General features: G+C 40.9%; 1 protein-coding gene across 5 annotated transcripts in view; it reads right to left on the reverse strand.

Annotated features, from left to right (window-relative positions):
* LOC113058770 (serine/threonine-protein kinase WNK1-like) overlaps positions 1-23850 on the reverse strand; it is a 68951-nt gene that overhangs the window by 14328 nt on the left and 30773 nt on the right. For 2 of the 5 annotated variants that reach the window (XM_026226981.1, XM_026227006.1), the window contains exons 3-21: positions 23209-23381; positions 20565-20785; positions 18882-19039; positions 14474-14562; positions 12979-13198; positions 12602-12905; positions 12335-12519; positions 7634-8929; positions 6014-6097; positions 5750-5785; positions 4850-4996; positions 3649-3834; positions 3244-3311; positions 2947-3103; positions 2730-2846; positions 2440-2547; positions 2306-2360; positions 2087-2221; positions 734-1824 (exon numbers count right to left, since the gene is read on the reverse strand). In XM_026226981.1, the coding sequence (XP_026082766.1) occupies positions 734-1824; positions 2087-2221; positions 2306-2360; positions 2440-2547; positions 2730-2846; positions 2947-3103; positions 3244-3311; positions 3649-3834; positions 4850-4996; positions 5750-5785; positions 6014-6097; positions 7634-8929; positions 12335-12519; positions 12602-12905; positions 12979-13198; positions 14474-14562; positions 18882-19039; positions 20565-20785; positions 23209-23381 (4830 nt within the window). Of the gene's footprint in view, positions 1-733; positions 1825-2086; positions 2222-2305; positions 2361-2439; positions 2548-2729; positions 2847-2946; positions 3104-3243; positions 3312-3648; positions 3835-4849; positions 4997-5749; positions 5786-6013; positions 6098-7633; positions 8930-9905; positions 10164-12334; positions 12520-12601; positions 12906-12978; positions 13199-14473; positions 14563-18881; positions 19040-20564; positions 20786-23208; positions 23382-23850 lie in introns of all 5 variants that reach the window. The other 3 variants (XM_026226974.1, XM_026226989.1, XM_026226997.1) reach the window with 3 other exon arrangements.

The raw sequence follows: 23850 nt of genomic DNA on the forward strand, positions 1-23850 counted from the left end.
TTTTTAAAAACTGCAGTAATGTAAATGATTTTGCCTGGACACATGATTATTATTATTTACATTCATAATTAAAATTAAGTTTATTTTAATCAATTATATATATACAACTGCCAGTTTTAAATAAGTATTTGTCATTGAATCATTCATGCAAAATATTCTAATTGAGAAGCAGGTCTTTATGAATTTAGACACTGACTTTTTAATTATATATATTTTTATTTTGTACAAATTAATAAAAAAAGAAAAAGAAAAAAAGAGTTAAGCATTTAACATTTTGTCAGAATCAATAGTAAATTAGGTTTTGTTTATTTTTCTAATCTTTTTTTTTTCTTTAGAATCGTGATTTCCAATCCATAGGCCTATATATAAAAAAAACATTCTCAATTTATCCAGAATCTTGCAGCTTTAGTTTACATTTTGTTTATCGCTGCATATAATTCATTAAAATAGAAGTTTAATTTCATAAAGCATAAGTTGATTTTAAAATGCACCTACATTTTTTGCATTTTGTGTTTTTCAGTATATATATTATTGAGTCGTATTGAGAAAATTGTAAAAAAAAAAAAATCTTCATTATATCAAAAAAATCATAACTGTGCTAAAAATTGGCTTTATTTGCTTTGTAAAAAAATAATTCATTTTTTTCTTTGATTTTGTGGTGTGGCCATACATGTTGAGGGTTTCTTGAGAAACTTTAAATCGGCCTTTTGAATTTTTGACAAAGGTAACTCACCGGTAATCTTGATAATGGCGCTTTGGATGGAGTCGTCTGACTGTAGCAGACCGGTGTGGAGGCATTACCCATGGATGTCATGGGAGAGCCTGTGGGCTGACTGGAGGAGTTAAGGGGTAAACTTGAGGGAGGGAGAGGGGTGCCACTAGGGGTGGTGCAGGCAGTTGGAGAGGAGGTGCCAGGGATGCTTGCAGCCGCCATGGGGTCAGATGTGACATCAGATTGGGCAGAGGGCGGACCAGAGCCCAGATCCATGAAGAGCGAGCGCAGCTTTTTATCTAGAGCCTGAATGTCATCAACACCTTTTCCCTGCAGGTCGTTCTCACATTCTACACAATGTGCATGGCTCTGATTGGCCACGGTGGAGGTTTGAGGTTGGCTGTGCACGGGTGTGGGCTGCACGATGGGTATGTTGGTGGTAACCGGCTGGAGGATGGGCACTTGTGATTGAGCAGCTGAAGTGGGAATAACCGTAGTGGTGGATGGTGCGAGCGGAGGCGTCTGGATGGCTGTGGTGGGGATGACCGGTGGTGTGAGCTGAGCTGAAGAGGAGGGGATTGGCTGTTCACTACTGCCACCAGAAACAGATCCCATAGGACTCACGGGGTGAGCGAGCGGGGCTCCAGTACAGGCAGGTGCGGGCATGGGGACTGAGGTTTGGGGGAAGGATGTTGTGGCAGGCACAGCTGGCATTGGCAGAGAGGAAGGAGTGGAAATAACACTGATGATGGCAGGTACAGCTTGACCTTGGGGTAGAGGGAGTTGCGAATGGGCTGGAGGGAAGGTCACGGAGGAGGCAGGAAGGGAAGAAGGAGGAGGAGATGATGACCCCGGAGGGTTTATGGAGACAGAGGGCAGAGATGGTGAAGAGGTCACTTCAGAAGACACTGTGGGAGGGACCAACGGGGCGGCGCTAGAGGGCAAGGGTGCTGTGCCGGGGACCAGAGGGGGCATCGAGACATGGAGCATAGGTGGCGCAGTGCTGGGACCCGGGTCAAAATGCCCTTGGCGCATTTCAGAGAAGGCCTGCTGTAGACTAACTGCAGAAGCAGACATAGAAAGCCCCAAGGCAGGCAGTGCAACTGACACAGCTGATAAAAAAGAAAAATTCAAGACAAAATATAAATATGCAGTTGCATAAGTTGTCTAACATCTTCTAGCCTAGTCTATTTGTAGTAGGAGTGATCTAAAAATGTCTTTTCTATATTTCTACTTCCTAATCTAGTTGTCAAACAAACCATGCACTGGATATTACAAATACTGTTGTCTCTTTCACTAATTGCTTTTGCACCATCTGCTAAATGCATAAATGTATTATCTAACCTATAACATTAATTCACATAGTACACTCACAGGATGAAGGCTCTTCGATTGTGGTTTGGGGTGAGCTAAAGAACTGTTCCCTCAGTCTGGATTCAGGCACTGGGCTCACGATAAACCTTCGGCCTGCAGAGTGGACCACCTGGGCAGCTGAACTAGGCGGCACACCTGGGAGGGAAAAAGACTTCAGTGCTGATGCATCATTAAAAAGGGACATTAACTTGTTTTACATTGAGGGACTGTGAGATCTACCTTGCTCAAGAGGTGCAGATGTGGTGGGCATATGTTGCTCGTGATCACTAACCGTCTGGAATCATTGGTGATACATTGTTAATTGTGATGTTCACAAGAATCACTTCAACACAAGAGTACAACAAGGTACCTACCTGGCTGCACTCTCTCTCCACACCTTTCTCATCTGCTGTTTCTATGACCTCTCGAATCTGCTCGATGAAGGACTCGCGCTCGTTCTCTAGAATGAATTCACTTTGTACCTAAAACATGACATAACGCCTCTTCTTAACCAGTTTTGACAGCTCAAAGTGTATTTTGGAAACAGAAATGTAATTTTAATCGACATCAGCTTTTCGTCACATAGATAAAGATCAAAAGAAATCACAGGTTAATTGAGCATATCTGTTCATTATTAAAAAATGCGGGTGGTGTTTCAAGTTACCATTATCTGTGCAATTTCCTCTGGGTTATCGCCGTCTAAATCAAACTTAAAGGTCACCATTTTTCTGTTGTGTGTTTCTAATTGACATTCTGCAACTCTATCGCCCATTCTGGATATCTGAAACAGACATCATGTTTTATTTAACATCTCGTGTTTTTTCACCACCATCAAAAACTACAAAAACAATAAAAGAAAAAGGCCAATGTGTTGGACGTACATTAAGAACGTTGAGCTTGGCCTTAGAGGTTTTTTCATGGCGTGAACGGCTGCGTACTGATCTGCGCTGGTGCCTTTTGGCAGAACGACCCTCATGCCTGCCACCTGTTACGCCCTCATTACCATCACTGAGCCCAGATGCCACATCAGAATGACCACTAATGGAAAAAAAGAAATGAAAACACCATTACGACTTTAGTAGTACATCACATTGCATCTGCGTCAAACTGTGCATGTTTTGTAGTGTTTTTCACTTACAGGTAAACACATTGTGAATCTGCTAAATAGTGATTCTTACCTCTCCACAGCAGGAGTTTGGAGTTGTGACAGCTCTGTCGTCAAAGTCTGAGACACGCTATGAGATGTCTGGAAGAGCAAACAACAAAAACAAAGGAAATGTAAAAGAAAGAGATGCAAACAGTCAGATCAAAGAAGACAAAAAAACAATGCATGTCTAAATAAAAAGTACAACTGCTTCAGGCAAAGCCCAAGTATTTTCAAAAAAAAAAAAAAAAAAAAAAAACGGATCTTTTTTCACAGCCGAGAAAAGAAAGGACGCTGTATAAGGACAGCTAAGCAGCTATGCTTCCCAGACAAACAGAGATTAACATAAGCATGAAATGTCAATATAATAGCTTTGCCCTATAAAGCAAACAAAAACTGCACTGATGTGTTTAGGGCCGGTTCGGTCTGTTCCAGGTACCTGCGCTGGGGTGTCTGCTGGCAAACATGGATGTTCAGTTGGGGAAGGGACTGTGACCACATGGATGGTTGGCACAGGTGTCATTAGAGGCGGCACCAATTGGGGCAGATGGGGCGGCAGCACTGATGGGGACATGGCTGCAACAGGCACAGCTGCTGGGCATGTCAGCGCTTCAGGCACTGGCTGCTGCGAAAACAGGGCAACTGCTATAGTTGGCGCGCAGAGAAGCTGGGGGAAAGTACGATACGAGAGGTGTAGCTGGATCAGATTAGTGTGGTTGGGAAGATGGAGGAGGAGGGAAATGTGTCTGCAAGCACCGACCGGGGGAGATGGAGATGGCAAGGCCATTTTATGTGCAAAAGGAGTGATGTCTTAATAAACCGAAGGCAAACAATCACAAGATCAGACCACATGACAGAGACAGCATGCCGCGGGGTGAACAGTGGATCACAACGACCGCAAGCAAAATACACAGGAAAAACAAACTCCAATTTGAGTGCCAAATGCTTATTAGATTAAGTTAGGAGGGGCACCTTTCTCTAAGTGCCTATAAACTATATCACGGTCAACAACACAAAATAAAATCCAAATCCAACAACACATCAAACACAAATAACACAATTTATTTATTTGTGACAGAACCCACATCTGATAAATCATAAGTAAACAACTTTTCTGTGCCACTAAAGTGTAACCGTGCTTTCAGCTGAAAGGGAAAACAATAGCTCTGCACTAAACATTGGGAACTGAACAGAGAGACTGATCTCATTACCACACAACTGACAGCCGTGCAACATACAGGCAGAAACATGCCAGAAAACATTCATCAAACAAGCACAGCTGAGGCAAGTCAGAGAGACGGCCACAGATACACTGTACATTGTTTTAAAAGAACAAACAAAAAGAAGAAAAAACTTCTACGAAGTAATTTCCTAAGTTAACATGAAACTGCACACACACACAAAATATAATGCTATATATTATTTCAACAATGTTTCAGTAGTAATGCAGAACATGTATAATAAGTTATAAAATATATTTAACATTACTACTCAAACATAATACATCTTTAAATATGTAGCATATAAAATATAAATATATATATTTAAAAAATATGCAAAAAAAAATGTGTCTTTATTTATGATTTTTTTCAGGATTTTTGCTTTTTAGCCTGATTTGCTTACATCACATTTGACTGTACCTGTGTGGGCTGGGGGCCGGGCTGGACCTGCATCTGGGAGCTGCTCTGAACCACAGTGCTGGGAGGCTGTTGGGGAGCTTGCTGTTGGGGTAATGATACTCCTGGTTGGGATGTCGGCCCCAGAGAAGCCTGTTGTGGAACAGCACCCTAAAAGAGAGTAAGCATTTTGGCATGAAATACTCTCCATCCCAATCTCCAAGCATTAGATAATGAGTACATTTTAGGATAATATGGAGTTTGCACTCAACCAGCTTATCCTATTAGGCCTATGTAAATAATCTAAATAAAGCATCTTCCTTTAGTTTGTAAAAACGAACAAAACATTGACATTTTCATTTACAGTAATGGCCTTAACATGCAAGTCTATGGGGCAAGGCATTGCACAAGAGCATAATGCCGTAACCCATAACTAGGAGTTTAACCGGACAGTGTTCCCACCACTAAAATAAGCACTTACAAAAATACTAGCTTCACATTCTTGCTTTGAAACCCATTCGAATGTCACGCCCCATAAGCCTACATTGTAAGTGCATTACTGCAAATCTGATTTTTGTTTTAACAAAGCGAAGGACAAAACAATGGTGTGTGGACGTCAGAGATGCTGATCACTGTGCTAAACATGGAACATTCCTTTATTAACACCTTTAAGTAACTTACCTTTGAAGAACAACTCAACATAGACATACTAAAACTTAATTTAATTTCTACACTGACAAGCTTTTCAAGCCTCATTCAAACAGAGCAACATTTTGTCATCTACAGTACCTCATTATGCAATGATGTAATGACAAAACTTAAGACGGCAAGGCAAAGAGCTTTGAAGTGCGTGTAAACAAGAAAATAAGGAAGAGAGAGAAAAAGAGGAAGAGAGAGAAAGAGAGGAATGGGTTTTTTCTCTACCTGCGAAGGGAGTGCTTGGACGTAGTAACCTCCATACTATAAGAAACAAATACAACACAGTGTAAGAGAAAGCCACCTCTGATGTCCACAGCTTTCACACGCAGGAGAAAATCCAGAGACATGAAAACAAAAATAAAACTCAAAAAGGTCTTGGGAGTGTTTGGAAAACGAGTGCTTTATTTGCCTTGGCCAATATTGGATATTCATTTATTCTAATGAATGGAGGAAAAGATGATTCTGATTGGTCAGACACATTGATTTTACCTGTTGAGAAGCAGAAGCGGCTAATGGGGTGCTGCAGGAAACCAGAGACATGGCACTTGTGGACTGGGGGATTGGGACCTGCACCTGTTACGAATATGAAGAGGAATATGGGGGCAGGCGAGAAAGACAGAGAGAAACAAAGAAAGAGAAAGAGATATGGCAGTGGTGGAGAGATGAAAAGAAAAAAGACAAGTCAAAATATGTTGTTGGCTACAGCGAAAAACAACGACATTTAAATACTGACCATTCATACACAAAGTGTGAATACTCTGAGCAATGCACTCAGATCACCATTCACTTTTTGTGTATGCCTCTCACATCTCACGATTAAATGACATACAAACATCAGGTGTTAGCCGGGGGAGTGAATAGGCTTCATGCATGTTACTCTACATGATTCTGTAGTTCGGGTGAATGTGAAAAAAAAAAAAAAGCTCAGGGAAGCATGTGGAGTTGTTTGTATAACCAAGAAAGCATTTCCCAAAATAGACCAGACCACTAACATTGCTCAATTTGACCATTTTCCCCCTGCCAAATGGAGGATTTCGACAGACACAACCCTTAGAAAGCTACAAATATACTTGTCTGTATCTCGCAGAAAAGAAGTTAAAGGACAAGTATAGTTGCTCCAGATGCAGATCACCTTACCTTGGCATTATACTGAAGAATTTATTCATTATTAGCAAGAAGTTTAAGGAGCAGCAGGAAATAAAGTAGCCTTGGCAGATAAGAGGATGAAAATAACAGTGGTACAAAAGATAAAGAGAGGCAGAAAATAGGGGCTGAGAATGAGACTGCAGGATGACATTGACAATGCCAGCCTTCTAAGGGTTAAAAGATGACTTCTCAGTTAATTAAAGTTAACATCCTATAAGTAGTCAACAAATGTTGAGTTCTTGTGCTGATAGGCTTGTTTCTCGACTGGTGTCCTCGAAAAAAATAGAAAACTGAAAGTCACTAAGAACTGTTTTAACCATTTCCAGCCAACTATGATGTAGCAGCAGATCTAAAAAGCAGTGGTTAAGGTACAATAGAACCAAAAAAACATGATTTTTTTGTAAGGAAGATTAGAGGAACCTTAAGAGACAAGCAAACCTGTCTAAACCCCCTCTTTGTGTTGTATGTGTCTGTGTGTTTGACCATACAAATCCTGCATTCAAGCCTCTTTTTAGTATTTTCAAATTCTTTAAAAAACAGATATTTCTTTATAATAATTTGAAAGAGGAAATCAAAACTTCAGATTTGTATGCCATCTACAGATATGTAGCGTTAAACAATATCTGTGCAAACACACAAGTATCATATACACCATTATATGAACATACACACAAAATAATACTTACAAAGTACATCTGAAATGAAAAATCTATGCAAATAAAACAAATCACATCGTCCAGTGGAAGACACAGAAATGTCTTTGCACAAGGGGATTTAAAAAGCAGGTTTATGCATTTAGCTCAATGCAACTTGTGAACCTTTCTGAGCCCTAAATTATGGCTGGAGAGGGTTAAAACCACAACCACAGGAAAAAAATAAATAAAGAACTTAAAATATCAGATAACTGAGATAGAGACAGGGAGTGCTGGGGAAAGGTGGACGAGAACAAGTATTTCTAGGTACCAAGGTAGCGCCCTGATGGGACAAGGCAGGCTCGTGGTATGTGAGGTCCGGTGGAAGGGATGGTTGACGGGCCCAAGTACTGTGCAGAGCAGTGATGTGCGAGGACGGAACGGTGGACGATTCAGAAGGTGGAATATACAGAAACGTCGTCTGGCTAGGTGGGTGTCCTTCACTGATGTTACTCCCTCCATCCGTTTTGTAGTAAGAAATTTGAGGGATGGATTGAGCAGCGGAACAGTCTTGAGGTTGGTAAAACTGATGAGGTGGAGGCGAGTAGAACTCTCCAGCATCGGAGGAGGTCATAGAGTCACTTGAAGGTTCAGGACTGAGTTCTTTAGGTCCATGGAGAAGCAGGCTGCCCGGGGGAAGGGGCAGCTCTGGGCTCACATAGCTGTATAGCTCTTCCGTGACCGGCTGTAGTCGTCCACACAAGCCCATGTTGCCAGTCGGTTCCTCAAGGTTAAGGTCCATGGAGCCCCGGCGGGTTCGGTAGAGTCTGGATGCCAACATGGCTGGGTCCGCCTGGAGGTTATGCATATGAAATTCAAAGGCAGTGCTCGGCTCAGATGTATGAGCCAAGACTGGTGGTGCGGACTGGGGAAAAATGTTGGGCTGATACGCTGGATCTGCAGCTGTGGTTTGCTGCGGTGCAGAGGCAGAGCTAGACACACTCATGGGAGGCAGTTGAGGGATGGGGCTGTGGGTCAAGCGCATGTGGCTCTGGACATGAGGGTGTAGGTAAGCTGGCCCAGGCTGTGATTGAGTCTCATAGGCCAAGCTAGCAGCAGCGGCGACCTGCATTTGCTGATGGAAGCTGATGTGGCTTAGCTGCTGCGTAGTCATAGGGTAGCCACTATAGGCCATGGCTTCCAGATGGTCCATTAATGCAGCCTGGTTGAGGCTGAGTCTGCGTACAGCCTCCTCTTGCTCTGCCCTCACGTCCTTATATCCATATAGAGACTCCACTGGGGGCTGTAGGTGCAATGGCTCGCCCAATCTTTGAGGCACCATACCAGGCATCATGAACAGGGAGGGTTCAACGCCAGGGCCCATAGCTTCCATGCCAGAAAATGGATGCAGGCTACTGCCATAACCACGATGGTAGGCGGGCTGGAAGTGACGTGTGTGGGCCTCCAGGATGGAGGTGCTCTTGCGGCGCTGCACGTTGAAAGCTTTAGGTGGGCAAGATGGTGGGGGGGAGAACGAGACGGGCCGTTCCGGGATGGTGGGGTAAAAGTGCGGGGGCTCGACCAGACCTGAGCCTCCTCCACCATATGGCTGACTCGCTGATTGCGGCTGCAGTGACAATAACATATAGCATCTTTGTGAGGAAGTAGAAAAAGCAGCATCATAAAATTTACAAAGCAAGAGAAAGAGAGAGAAAAAATAAAAAGATGACACGTGAAAACACAACAGATAATATTCATCCAATCAGGCAAAGATGACATAAGGAATAAGCTAAGAGATGTTCAACTGCTAAATGAGGTGTTGAAAACTAACAGTGACAGATTTACAATTTACATTTAAAATTAAATACAGATGCCTTACAGGCGGTGGGGCCGAGGAACCATTTTTAATGATTGTAGTTCATGCCAATCTGTATTTAATGTGAGCACAGGGTTCCAGCCGAGTGGGCCAGGGTAACATGGGTATCTGAAAAGGACTTTAATGTGTCTTCATATGCTCCAAACCTGTGGTCAACCCCTCATATTCTCAAGATTTATAACTCAGAGCAAAGGATTTATTATTAGATTATTGGCTCAAGTAAAGGGGGGTAAAAGCAAATATGACATACAAGAAAAGATATAAACAAGCTATCAACAAACTTGATAGATTACATAATGGCTAATTTGTGAAACTGCATTATTCATAAAATACGCTTTTTGAAAGCTTAATGCTAACATTCCTAAGAGACTAACATCAGATGGGGAGACAGATTTAAAAAGAACTGCAGTTTGCATTTTAAAGTCCAATAATGGTTATCACTAAACACTCATAGAGATTGTTAGGCTTAAACTGAATGTTTTTGGATTCTGAATAGCTCACTTTGACTTAATAATGTATAAGGATGCCATTTAATTTTTAGATCACGCCTTTGGCCCTGAAAACTATTTAATTGTACTGCATAATTTAAAATTTATATTTGCACTCCCAAAACTCTTTAAGCTTGTTTTGTCTTCTTATTTAAATAAAGGTTCTTCACAGATACCCATGTTGTCCCCATGTCCAGCACAGCAGGAGAATCCTGGTTCACTGGGAGACACTAACATACAGGACTGGCAAAGATTGCTGGGAGACTGGCACGGCGACGGGGTGGGGCTGAGTGAAGGGGCAGGACGCTCTCCAGTGCTTTGGACAGTCGGCCCGCAAACGTCTCCCCATCTGGCCTCCCCAGCCGGGGCGAGAGTGGGGCTGATGCGACTGGAGGAGGGGTGGAAGGTGGCTTGGGAGGACACGACAGAGCAGAGGTGGTAGAAAAGCAGGGCACGCAAACAGACATGCTACGACGACGGGGAAGAGGTGGAGGAGGCTGCAGGTGAAGGAGGGGAATTGACTATTAACCACAATGGAACACATATGACACAAAAAAGCCAAATAACCAAAAGAAAACTACAAGGAAACATTTGATACAAGATTAAAGATCAACATTGCGTTCTAAGATGCTACACCGAAAGAAAAAAAGACATTTATCTAATCTTTGACCTACATACAAAGGTTACACCTTTAATGTATCTAACATCTGCTGTCGAGTCAGACCAAAAGAATGAACCTGGTTCAATTGATGATTCATGTTTCAAAAGCAAAAATAGTTTTACAATGACCAACATGTGTTCTCAGTAACAGAAACATTTATGCTATGATATAATTGCATGTGACAATATCAATACCTAATTCATGAATCATGAATTGTGAGCAGATTTGGAGATTAAATTCATACTGGTCTAACCTGATCTGAGATTGATCAGGTTGCATGTTGTTACGAAGAAACTTGGTGTGTTAATAACTGGAAAATATAATGGCTAAAAACTAAAGAAATGGCACCAAAAATGACATTGCCACTGCTTATGCAGCATTCAGACTCCAAGAAATCTACAGCATAGACAGTCTACCACGTAGACAACATATACAAATTGAGGTTAGCAAAGACCATGAAAACATCGCAGAGAATCGTTCCTCTGAGATGTTTTATGATATAGAACAGCATAAAAATAAGCATGTACAGAATATGAACAGCAAATACAAGACCACAAACACCATATAGGGTATAAAAATAGAAAAACAAAAACAAATGTTCAATAACAGTCATCAGTACCATGCAGACTTTGAATTGGAACTAAGCAGCAAGTCAGGTGAGACTGTCTTTATTAATAATAAAAGTAAATCATCAGAAGTCGCACCTGCAGACAATTAGAGCAATAGAGTCTTTGACGTCAAGGTTTGTGCTTATGACTAAAGTGTTCCAGGCTCTATGGAAAATGATGCAAACTAATTCAAAACTAATGAGTAAGAAGAGATGAGAAACTTGCTAAAAAATAAAAAGAATCCCTGAGAAAGATCCAGACAATGCCCTCTATGAATGATGTGACACTGATGTACTGAAATGATCATGTTTAGCTGCCCAGGATGGCGAAAACAACCATCCAGGAAGTGATGAATGGCCAGCAGTCTGCACAGCATGATACACTGCTACATGGCACTTCCTTTTTGGGAGGAAGCAAAAATACTGGCATGAAACAAAAATAAATAAGGTAAAGTAACCCAAAGAATGTATTAAAATGCAAAGAGGATAAAGAGGGAGCTCAAGTACATGTGGGAAGTGGAAATATACTTGGCAGTCAGAAAATAAAGAAAAGGCGAGACAAAGACAGAGAGAGAGAGAGAGAGAGAGAGAGAGAGAGAGAGAGAGAGAGAGAGCTGAGAGCTGTATGAAAAGAATCAAACCCATTTAGAGTGTAGACGTTATGGCTTTGCTTTCCTTTCTCATGCATCATTCATTTAGTGTCTGACAATAACAAACCATCATCAAACTCCAAAGATAAATACATGCAACCACAAAGAGATCATATTCAAAAGTCAAACAACAATTGAACATTGATTCATGATTCATTTGTTAATCAAGGCTACACAAATTCTCTAAAGATCATATCTGTATTGCTTCATTGGGTTTTTACCTTTGCACAACATGAAATATTATGGGAACAGAAATATTATGGGAGACATTTGAATAAAATAGATTCTAACTGAAGATAAACATGTGGCCACACGGTTTGATAAATTAACCTGTCAATAATAAGGCCAACCGTACTCTTCCATATAGAATTGTTTTTTTCTGAGGGCGTTTAACAAAACAGTTTCTTGTTTTTCAGCGTACTGTCATTGTTATGGTGCTATATATACACACACACACACACACACACGCACACACACACACACGCACACACAACCGCACACACACACGCACACACAACCGCACACACAACCACACACACACACATATATATACATATAGCATCAGTGAATCTTTTGTGAAGTTTCTACACTATGGTATGGTACACTGACCATCATTTTGGCTAGAAAATGCTTATAGAATGTTGTTAGGCATCAGTTACAGATTAAGGATGCAACTATGTGGCCTGCTACACTGGACCTGCAATTAGGTATTGAGTTCTTGACTTTGGCCCTTCTTCTTCTGTGACTTACCATGGCCTGCTGGGGGTATGCGGGGTGCTGTTGGGGAGCTTGAGAGCTGGGAGGGTAGGCGGCCTGTCCAGGCACCTGCTGGGGTTGCGACCCAGCAGGAGAACTATACGACATGCTGAGCTGGCTGAGGTGAGGTTCTGAGAACACGGATGAGCCCTGACCACTGTCAAGCGTCCTGTCAGCCACTGGGAAAAGATACGACAATTGTTAATTAAATAGGAAATGACAGGTAAGTTGATGGACTGATAGATTGCATCTAACACTTACGGGTCATTCCACTTTGCATGTACTGAAGCTGCTGGTCTACATCAGGCTCCTCACACTCAGGCTGGACGAGGCCAGGAGTCGGAGGCTGGGAACCACACTGGCTCTGTGCAGAACCTTGAGAGCCGGACACGTTCTTCAAAGACTCGCTGGACAACTGCTTCTGCTCCTCCTCCTGCTTGCGTTTCTCTTGCTCGGCTCGCACCTGCTGTCTTTGCTCCCGTTTGCGGCAGATCAGGGACACGCGGTCTCTGATGGCCTTGGCCATGGTTTTGTGGTCACCCTCGCAAACATAGCCCGACTCAACCTGTATTTAAACATAGAATATGTTACCATCTACATGTGCTATATCTGATTCAGAGAACTGTTGATAAACCCACCATTTCCTGAGCAACATCTTCTGGCACGTCCCGATGGAGGTCGAAGGAAAACTCGATGGCTTCGTTGTCTTTGTATTTACCCTTCAATTTCTTGACATCTTCAATGCGCAACCAGAGCTTGATGCCAATCATCTCCCCATCATCCTCTTCAGCCAGCTCCACCCGCACCCCAGTCTCTTCCTGGAAGAAGGCATGGTTCAGAAGGTCCTTGATGGCGTATCTGTTAAGCAAGAGGCAAAATGATAAGCAAAGAAGGCAAAGATGTTATATAAGGATATCCGATTAATAAAATGAATTTACAAGCATGTGGCTCACCAAGATCAACCAAATTACATTTATTATCTAATTTGGAGGCAAAAGGTGGAACAGGATAAACTAATAAAGAGTCATTGAATGATTCAAGATAGGCGAAGCAAAGCAAAATAAACAAAAAAAATATGGAGGACCTGACTTGAATTTGAGTGTCTCATGACCAAATTGATGTTTATTGGTTTTCAGAACGCTCCAGAAAGGAAGTTTGATAACTTGGTGCCATTCTGTGATGTTGCATGAATTTCATAAAAAAAAAAAAAAAAAACTGCATCATCCCTGGTTGTGTAGCGATAAATATAATATCCAACATTCTATCCTGTTGCATTTGATTCCACGGAACAAACTCATTTCTCAATTCACAACTCACCAAGAGGAGACATAAGAAGAAATCTATAAATGGTTAACGTGAACTCCAAATAAAATGTGCATATATTAACTAATTAAACCACACAGGATGTACGTACAGGGATTGACCAATAACAACACTTTTAAAAAGAGCTGATTCATGTCACCTGCATGACATGATAGATCGAAGGATAAAAGATAAGACTGCACAATCTTTTTACCAAGTCAGACTTCAGGAAAAAAAAAAAAAATCTCAAGTGGACACTGTTGATTAGCTGGATATAGTAGACATCAGCTTTTCCAGTGCTTCATCAGCGGAACATCAGATGTCGTCTCACCCTACGCTCGACACGCTGTTTGCGATTTTCCATTCAATTTTTTAACACACTGAAGCAAAACAGAGCATCAGCTTTATGACTTTGCACAAATTATTAGGAAAAATACTTCAGATGGTGATCAAGATCATTAAAAAACATTATAGCTAAAATTAATATGCATGCAAAATATGAAATCAAGATTTTTTGGCGTGGACATTTTAGGTAGTTGGACTTGAACAGGAGACAGTCTGGTCAAGGCTTGTTTTTTCTGTGGCTTGAGGACACAGCACACTCTTCGCTGGCTTGGCGTGATCATAGATCCATTTCACAGAGTGGCTTGTTGCTGGAATGTTTCCAAAACAGCTTGTGGGAAACCACTTATCTACTGCTACTATTCACATTCTACATGGAGGACCATATACCTAAATATTGCAATATACACTCGTGAGTTTATGGCACACGTGGCAGACTGAGGTATGACTATGAATGAGTTCTGGTGTGGGTAGTAGGCACAGCCTTACCTTTCATCTTTGTTTTGGCGAATACATCCCTCGATGATCTCTTTCACCTCTGGAATGGCTACCTTGTCAAAACTGCCAGGTTTAACTCCCTGCGGGATAAAAACACAAAAGCAAACTGAATCAACATGTCTTTTGTGCCGTGAAAGAAATCCCTTTAGAGCTCCACAGGGACACAACAGGACTACATATGGTGCACGCTTTATGTGCTTTAGTGCCTGCCAGGTGAAAATGATCTGATCGATTTCTCAACAAACCACTTAAGTTGAGATGGCAGAAGACGAGCCAAAGTTTAATACTTAGGGTTGAGAGTTTATTCAGATTCCTAACCGCAAGTATGAGCAATAGTGATGTCTGCCATAGTAAGCAGTAATAAGCGTTTTTTGATGGCACAAGTATAAATGTGGCTTGCATTATAGTGAAACCCGTGACATTCCAGATACAGCTGTTGATCTGACAGATCAATTTATTTTGCTGAACAAAGTTACCTTCTCAGTCATCTGGAACGCTCAACTCTATTAAGCTAGGAGTTTTTGAAGGAAAAAAAGTGAATAGTTATAAATAATGAATAATTTATAATAAAAAAAAAAAAGATTATTGATAATATTATTTTCAAAAAAATATATATTTTAAAGATTTCATTTTGACTTTAGCACAATGACAACATTTATCCAATTATTTACAGTAATAAATTATTCCTTATTAATAAAATTAATAATATCAAGATAAACATAACATACTAACACAATATTCCTTTATAGATTATAATTAAATTTCATATCTAACAGAAGATGTGGGTACACAGAGTACTAGAACAAATTCTGCTCTAAAAAAAAAAGCTAATTTTACTATTACATATTGTTAATATATCATTTACTTCACTCTTAAAAATACAGGCAAAACTTTGGTCAGCTCAAGGATATATGTTTAATTCATTTTATTAAATTGCACTTCATCTCTATAAATCTGAATGGATTTCTGGCAACACAATCTCAATACCAGCCATCATCTTTAGCACTGGAAACAACAAATTCCACATTTCAGATAAAACCAACATATTACAAATCAATCTTACTCAACAAAAATCTTCTGCTACTTTTCCATCTTTGTATATTTTTTAAATTGTGAAATGACCCTTTTAAAACCATTTAACACTAACAAAGCCTACATAGAGCTAGAGCTGTCAAAACCACCCAAGACAAAAAGAGTGCAAGAAACTTACAAGTGAAATCCAGGAACACTGTGTTGCTTTACAGAGTGGTCTGCCTGAACTATTACTCCCCCTGTCTCAGCATTACCTCTTTATATAAGTCTGTAACCCCCCTCAAATTCCAGTGCCAAACAAAGTTAAGGATGACGGAGTATCTAACAGAATTAAGGCAGAACGGTGAAGTATTCCGATAACAAGGTGATTTAAAAAGCTTGTTACGGACGCTGTGAACGGGTCCACTAAAGCCAGATACATGCTGTTCCCCAGCTCTCCTACCAGTTAACAAAGGCGGAAAATTAGAAGCAATCATTTTGTATTTAACAAAGCAGAGAGAGAGGAAGGCTCCTGGAACAGCTGGGGGTGGATGTAGAAAAGGAACAAAAGCAGTCTTCAACTTCTACTCTGTACAACTCCCCAAGCGACAAAGTGTTACGATGGATAAACATATCTATCAAATGCTATTTTCTGGTTGAACTCCTTCTATGCCACATTTCGAAATTACTTTCAAGGGTTGGAAGATGCAGCCAAATGACTGGGACATTATATCCAAACTAGACTTTTAAAAAAAGTCTATGATATTCTGGTGAATATTCTGGTATGAAATGCGATCGATGGCTTATTTTGGACTGTTTTATCATCTGGTAAGCATAAAATTGTGAATGTTAAGTTACATTCTGAAGTGCAATACTTGGCAAGAGCACATTTAGAGACAATACTCACATGACTTTACTCCACAAAATCTAATGCCATTGTTGCCAACAAACCAATTTTCCAGTGAATAAATGGGAACACACTGTCCAGCTGCAGTGCTATTCATTTCAGCTCCACCTCTGATGCCTTTGCTTTAATCACTATAAAAATAAAAGAGGAGATCTGCATCGCAGTCAAACCTGAGTGGCTCTAATTCCATGAACACTTCAGTAAAACAGTCAGGCTGAAACCACTCAATGATCACTGCTTCAAGATTACAGGCAGCGTTTGCAGATGTTTCGACAGAAAGAACAAATCTGAACCGTTTCATCGTAATGAAAGCATTTACTCTAGGCCTAGACGGGACAAGTCTCACATCTGTCTGTGAGGGTAACCTCGGGTCCACTGAGCTTAAAATGCTTTCTGATTGCTTAAAGCTTAAATTGCTTCTCTCGGTGAACTGTTGTGCCTGTGCGATTGGATTTCATGAGATTAAAAAGCCTTCGTGCAGGGTGGATGCCAGTTTTTCCAGACAGGCGGATAGAACTGGTGAAATCTAGGATGTGCTCTGCACTTTCCAAAGTTAACAGGTGTAAAGGGTAACACCTCTACACCTGACTCAAGAGTGAGGATGCAAAGAACAAGACAAACCTTTCTGTACCACAATGTTGACTCAACAAAATCACTCTAGAACCTTCTACAATCAGTTTTTCAAAAACATTTAGTCAAATGGAGAGGATTCGTGTGTGGAGACTCAGTACTGCTCCCTAATGGTGAGCCCCTCATTGGCTCATCAATGTCCTCAGCCAGTTAGTTGTTTTCTGCCTTCGCTGATCATATTTTCAAACTCCAGCATCATATGATCACCCTATTGACCTGAACGAGAATAAAAAAGCTCATGACTGCCTTATACTCCCCCCTCCTTTTCTCTGCCAATGATATAAAAGGACATCAATGAAGGGAAAGGCGGATTCGGTTTATAAACTGCAGCAACATGACTGGCCTTTTCCAGCCTTCTAACAATGGTCTTGGATTCATAGCTGTACTCTCAGGGACCTTCACCTCAATTGTTCTGACGACAACATTGTATGTTCATAAACAGATGGACACTTTTAAGCACCTTCAATGACGATTACATCACAATGGCTTAAAAGAGACCTGAAATAAATAAATAAAAAGAGAAACTGCAAAAAAAAAAATATTGATTGTGGAAGATTTTGAGTTCAAACGAGACCAAGTCAGTCAAACACAAAAGTACATTAAAGCCAGAGAGAGCGATTGTTTGAGCCAGAGACTGACTTCATGGAAAGTCAACACATGACGCACCACAAGCCGATATCAGTGACGGCTGTAAAACTGATTTAATCAAAGCTAAATTTTTATTGCGACTGGCAGGAAAAAAAAGAACCTTACACATCCAGATATCCAACTGTTTTCATTTTGGACAATTACCTCAAACTGGGTGGGTCTGGGATAAAGTTGGGCGGTATGACGACCATTAAACTGGTCAAAATGTCTTAAGGAGTTTATTTTTTATTTTTTTTGGTAATAGGAATATGGCTCATCCAGTCAGAATTTAGTCACAACAGAGTTTTATAATGTTAGCTGTGCAGTTTTGAATCTCGCTTATAAATTCTATGGTGCACTGATGACAGACTTTTTTAAAATGTTCATTGTAAATAATCTACATTTCCATCAAAAAACAAAACAAAACAAAAAAGTAAATAGAATTTTTTTTATAATAAATTTTGATGGATGTACCTTTTGTTTCTAAAACAATAAATTCACTGACTTATCCAAAAATGGGTATTACCACATAAATATTAAAATATATATATTTGTAAGAAATTAATACTTATATTCAGCAAGGATGCATAATGTTAAAAAGGAGATCTGTTTCCAATAATTATTTTTAATTTCAATTAAATTCCATTTCAACAATTATAAGAAGAAATGTTTCATGAGCATCAAATCAGCATACTAGAATGATTTCTGAAGGATCATGTGACATTGAAAACTGGAGTAATGATGCTGAAAATTCAGCTTTGCCATTACAGTAATAAATGAAATATATTACAATAATTTATTTTTTAATTGCAATCATATTTCACAACATTACTGTGTTTATTTTATCTTTGATCAAATAAATGCAGCCTTGGTGAGCAAACCTTTGAACATTAATGTATATTGTGATATACATACTGTCAATATTACACAAAAGTAAGATTTTGGTCATACCACCTACTCCTCTTCACTCAAAACCATTTATTTTAAATGACACAGTTTTATTTTGCTTACATAATCTCATGTATAGTGTGACGCCTCCAGCTGTGGGCAGGTTCCAGCGAGCGCATAACAGAACAAGCTTCTTTTATTGAATTATTTCATAAGCCTGAAAAACGTGTGGGTTTAATGACAGAGCTGGCGAGGTTTATAGCAGAAGGAGAGAGAACGAGGGGCCCTAAGTGAACAAGGCACAGAGAGTGAGCAGAGGTGTGCGAGGGTACTCACGCTGGTGACTCGGCGATAGATTTGAGCAGGGTTCTGACACTCGGAGTAAGGGTACTCAGAGGTAGCCATCTCCAGCATGCACATTCCGAAGGCGTACACATCCACCGACTCATCGTATTTTTCCTCGTACATCTCAGGCGCCATGAACTCAGGGGTACCTTAAATCAAAAGAACCATTCAGAACTCTCAGTGCCTGAGATCTCTACTCACCCCAGCAGGGCCGGGGAGAGGAAGGGAGAGAGGAGGAGGAGGAGGACAACTGCACTGTTGCTCCGTGTGGCCCTGAGAGGAGAGAAAGAAGGGGGGCAAAAGATATGGAGAAAAGGAAAAATAAAAATAAAAAAAAGAGGAAGGGGGGAAAACTGGTTTCAGTTATTTAGCAGTGAAAGAATACAGTTTTTCTCTGCAAGGCCTTTAGATTTTCTATTGCAGTACTTAAGACTAGTGCACAAAGCAGCCAAGCATCATCTCGCAAACATGAAGTTGATTTAAGCCAGACGCACATGCATTGGTGCAAGTTACGTTTAGAGCTGATCGATGGGCTTCGAAACCGTGTTTATCTTTACAACACGGCCGTGCTGCCAACACGTTAAATGACATACCGGACAGCGGTGGGCGACTAGCTATGGAACTTGATCCATGTCAACAACACAGTTATGGAAAACACATGACCGACTCACCTTTCTACTAGCCTGTAACGAGAGAAGGTTAAGCAGGTTAAAGCACAGAGCAAGCCCATAGCTAGTGAGCGAAGACTCTCGTGCACTAGTGCGTGTTAAAAGGCCTCGCACAGGAAAACGAGCTAACATACAGATTCATATTGAAATATTGCCGTTTAGGTTGCTTTGTTGACTTACCACTTACTCGCCCTTTTTTAGAATACTTACTGTATGAACTGCAGGACATTAAATAACCCATACAGTGGAGTGACCAGCTGAGATTATAGCCCTACAGTTTAAAGGAAAAAACTCTCAAAAACCAGAAAAAAAAAGAAAAAAGAAAAGAAAAACGAAAACAAAAAATGGAAACAAGTAAATTTTAGAGGAGACAGAGAGAAGGGATCCAAAAAGAAAAGTTATCATATTATCTAAACCATCTGAAAAGGAAGAGGGGAAAAAACTGATCAGGCAATCAGGAAGACCTTTGGAAAAAGATGTTAGACATTACTGGCAGTAAGAGAATTTCTAGGATTTAAATAATTATAGACCACAGGTTCCAAACCAAAGTGTTTATTCTGTTAATAATAACACGGAAAAAAATCGTTATCCACCAAGCGGTTTTCTTGGTATTCTTAAGGCATATATTACCCAAAATAACCCAAAGTTTATGGAAACTTAGAGTGTTTTCACCTGTTGCGTTTACAGGTTTCAGGTGGGAAACAGCAGGATCTAAAGGTGTTCCCCCAGTTAATAAGACGTTCTTCTCTGCCCCCACCCTCCATCTCCACCCCAAATTAAAACTCGTACTCTTGGCTGCCTGGAAAACTGTGGTCTAAGGTGAACAGTGTAGCTCAGAGCTACAGCATGCCTTACATAACTGACAGCAAATGCCCCACCTTCCCAATTTTACCTTATCATTGAAAAGACAAGCAGTGACATGATACATATTTTGGATTGTATACACCGAGGTGAACTGATTTGGGAGGTGGGGAAAGAAAAAAAAAGTTCTAGCACTGGGTCGTACCTATGACACTCTTAGCGAATGACGAGCGCTTGAGGGTGGCCAAGCCGAGATCGCCGATCTTAACGGAGCCGGTGGGACCAGTGATGAAGATGTTGTCGCACTTAAGGTCCCGGTGGATGATGGGAGGAGCCCTGGTGTGGAGGAAGTGCAGGCCCTTCAGGATTTGCCGGCACCAGCTCCGCAACACCTTTATCTTCATCACCTTGAAGCGCTTCAGATACCTGAAGAACAAAGAGTTGAGAATAATCACTATTTTCTCCTTCACCAGACCCTGACAGAGTAAAAACAAACAGCAGATGTATCAACAGAAGATGATACATGTCTCCAGGTTTGGCGATCATGTCTTGAATAGACAGTTTGAACAGATGAAATGAAAAACAATGAGAAAACCCTACTCAACAGCTCATATGAGGATCAGGGAGAATTAATTGATTACAAGATGATGGGTCTGGGTCTTTGAGGCATCCATATGGACAGCTGCATTCTCATCTATGAGTCCCAGATAGAGAGGACAGCACTTTCGTTAGATTAGCTTGGCCTAATCAAATCTTGGATCCAAGCCATAGCCAGGATTTGGCCTTGTAATCCTCGTTACAACAATCTACTCAGTTCAAGCACCAATACAGGGGGAGCTGGGTACCCTTTATCCCATAATGCCCTAGGCGAAGACAGGCACAAGCTCCCAAGCCAAACAGAAGACATACAGTAGCACAATTGACTCATTTGTTACGCGATGTGACTTTATTTTAATCTGACACACCATTTCCACTCCAACCTGTTTGTCATGAGAAGAATCAGATAACTGTCTGAAGAAACATCAGGTTTATGGATAACTGTAATTGTGATTCAGAAATCGAATGCTTTCCTCTTCTCATAGTAAAAGAAAAATGGTTGAATGACAATGCATCAGATGAAACTGGTTTTGCAAGGCAGCGCGAGAAGAGATATTAGAAGAGCGTTTGTGTGTAAACAGATTATCTCTGTAGTTTGCTTAGTAAGACTGAAGCAAGCAATAAGTAGTGCTTCGCCCAATGGCAGGAGGTGGGTGGCTTTGATGGAGTATGGCGGCTGACTGACAGGTGGGAACGGAGCCAAGGGTAAGTCTCGAGGCAATACTGGAGAGCGCAACAAAGCCTGATTCAAAACGGTCTCATCACTCAACACACCCAGCGGCTCCCAGAGGGCCCCAACAGGCTGTTTTCCAGCTACACCAACAACTCTCTCCGCACTTCTCAAAACAATAAATTCCTTTAAAACATTTCCTGTTCTCAACTACATAAACAGTCAAAGGCCCGAAACGTTCAAGAAAATATTATGAATTTTGATTGTCAGATTTATCTTTCAGATCAACTACTGTCACAGAGCAGTAGTTTGAATAATCTGTGTTTATGTGCAGTATGTTTCAATGCGAAATGTTGGACTAGAAAGCTTTAAAAGGTCTTTAACGTGAGCAGACAGGAACAGGGTGAGGGACAAAACACCCCCTGAGCAGTTATGTCTGCGGCGACCCAGACAAAAATGAGAACAAAGATTAGTTTAGGCATGGCCATGTCTGTAGCATGCTCCATTTCTACCTGACCTCTTGATCACGGTTTATCTTTGCGGTGGAGGAGCAGCCATGCAGAACGCCACACACTACCGGGATGCCAGAGATGATGAATACAAAGCAAGCCTGACAATTTTTCTCATTTTTCCTTTTTCACTCATCTCCCCATGTCTCCTTCTGGCAGTAATAGTGGCGTTCCTGTTGTTGGGAGCTATGTGACAGATAACTAATGTGCGTGACTGAGGCTCTGAGGATGAAGGATCTTTGTGGGACTCCTTTTTATGTGTACTGGAAACTCCTAACAAATGATTACAATCAAAAAAAAAAATCAGTTTTTATGTTAAAGGGCCAACCCAGTTCAATATGCCTCCATCATTTACTGGTTTTCTTGGTGACATGTTCATGTGCATGAGTCACCAGTGTTTTTTTGTTGTTGTTGTTTTTTTCATTTCAAGACGATCTTACAAGCCTCTATGCCACATTTCTATTTACTGATTTGGAAGGTGGGAAAAGCAAGAATGGTATCATAGTCAGGAGATAAGTGGGTGTATATGACTCTGTTTGTGTCTGAGCCCATACATCCACAGGAGGGGGCTGCTGGTCCAGTTTGTGGTTCGTCTCACTACAGCTCCAGCATCTGTTCAGTACCCACAATGCCTGTCTCACATAAAGGTGACATGCCACTCTTCCCCTGCGATCACTCTGGTAACAGTTCGAATTCAATCGCTCTATTGTGATTGTGTTTTGTAACAGATAATCACAGCTTCTGTGGACGGTCCGCTAATGGCGATGGACATGAGGCTGGTGAAAAGCATGTTTAAAAGGCCATCCTGTTGTTGCATTTGAATGCTGTAGCACAATACAATATTAACTGCAGTGGACGCTGTGAATTGGGAAAAAATATGAAATGTGACAGAATAAAAACCTGGGTAACACACTTAAAGTAAGTGTTAATCATTTACATAACACCAGACTACAATCCTAACAAAAAAATAAAATGACACACTTTGACTGAATTTTGCATTTGACCATTCATTAAGCAATATTATGTTTGACAAACAATATAATATAAAAGCGGACCAGATGCTTTTTACTAACGTTTTTAGGGTTCCCGATGTCATGAGCTCCGTCACCAGCACAATACACTTGCGGCCTTTGGAGGGCAACTCCCATGAGTCGTAAAAACGCACAATGTTTGGGTGCTGCAGGCCTTTCAACATGCCAGCCTCTTCCTTGAAGCGCTGGCGCTCTGATCTTGACAGCTTCCGATCCTGCAAGGACAAGAACAGAAGACATATAAACCTTTTAGTTGATTAACTTTCATGTGATGGAAACATACTTAACAACTATTTATTGTATGTTAATCATTTCTCTCTGAGCGGAGAGTATTACAGATGTACTTTAAATCAAATGCCATGGCTTTATGTTAAACCACTATAGCTCACAGGGAACCAGAGGGGATCCACTCAACCTTAAATAACGTAACCTGACCCCAGATTCCTGCCAGACCTCCAGAACATCCTCTGTAGACAACGCATAAAGCACAGCAGGGGACAAGACTCAACCAGTTTAAACACAAAGTGGTCCTCTTATCCTGTGCTAAATTCCTGTATGGACCACACACAAAACACACCTATAAGAAAGAAACTACAAAAGCTTGGTGCAACTGTTTCAATGTGACCAGACACTACACCATCTCCCTTGACTCTATAACCTACCCACAAAACCTGTCTGATATTC

This window comes from Carassius auratus, chromosome 4 (genome assembly GCF_003368295.1).
Source record: "Carassius auratus strain Wakin chromosome 4, ASM336829v1, whole genome shotgun sequence".
NCBI classification, from domain to species: domain Eukaryota; kingdom Metazoa; phylum Chordata; class Actinopteri; order Cypriniformes; family Cyprinidae; genus Carassius; species Carassius auratus.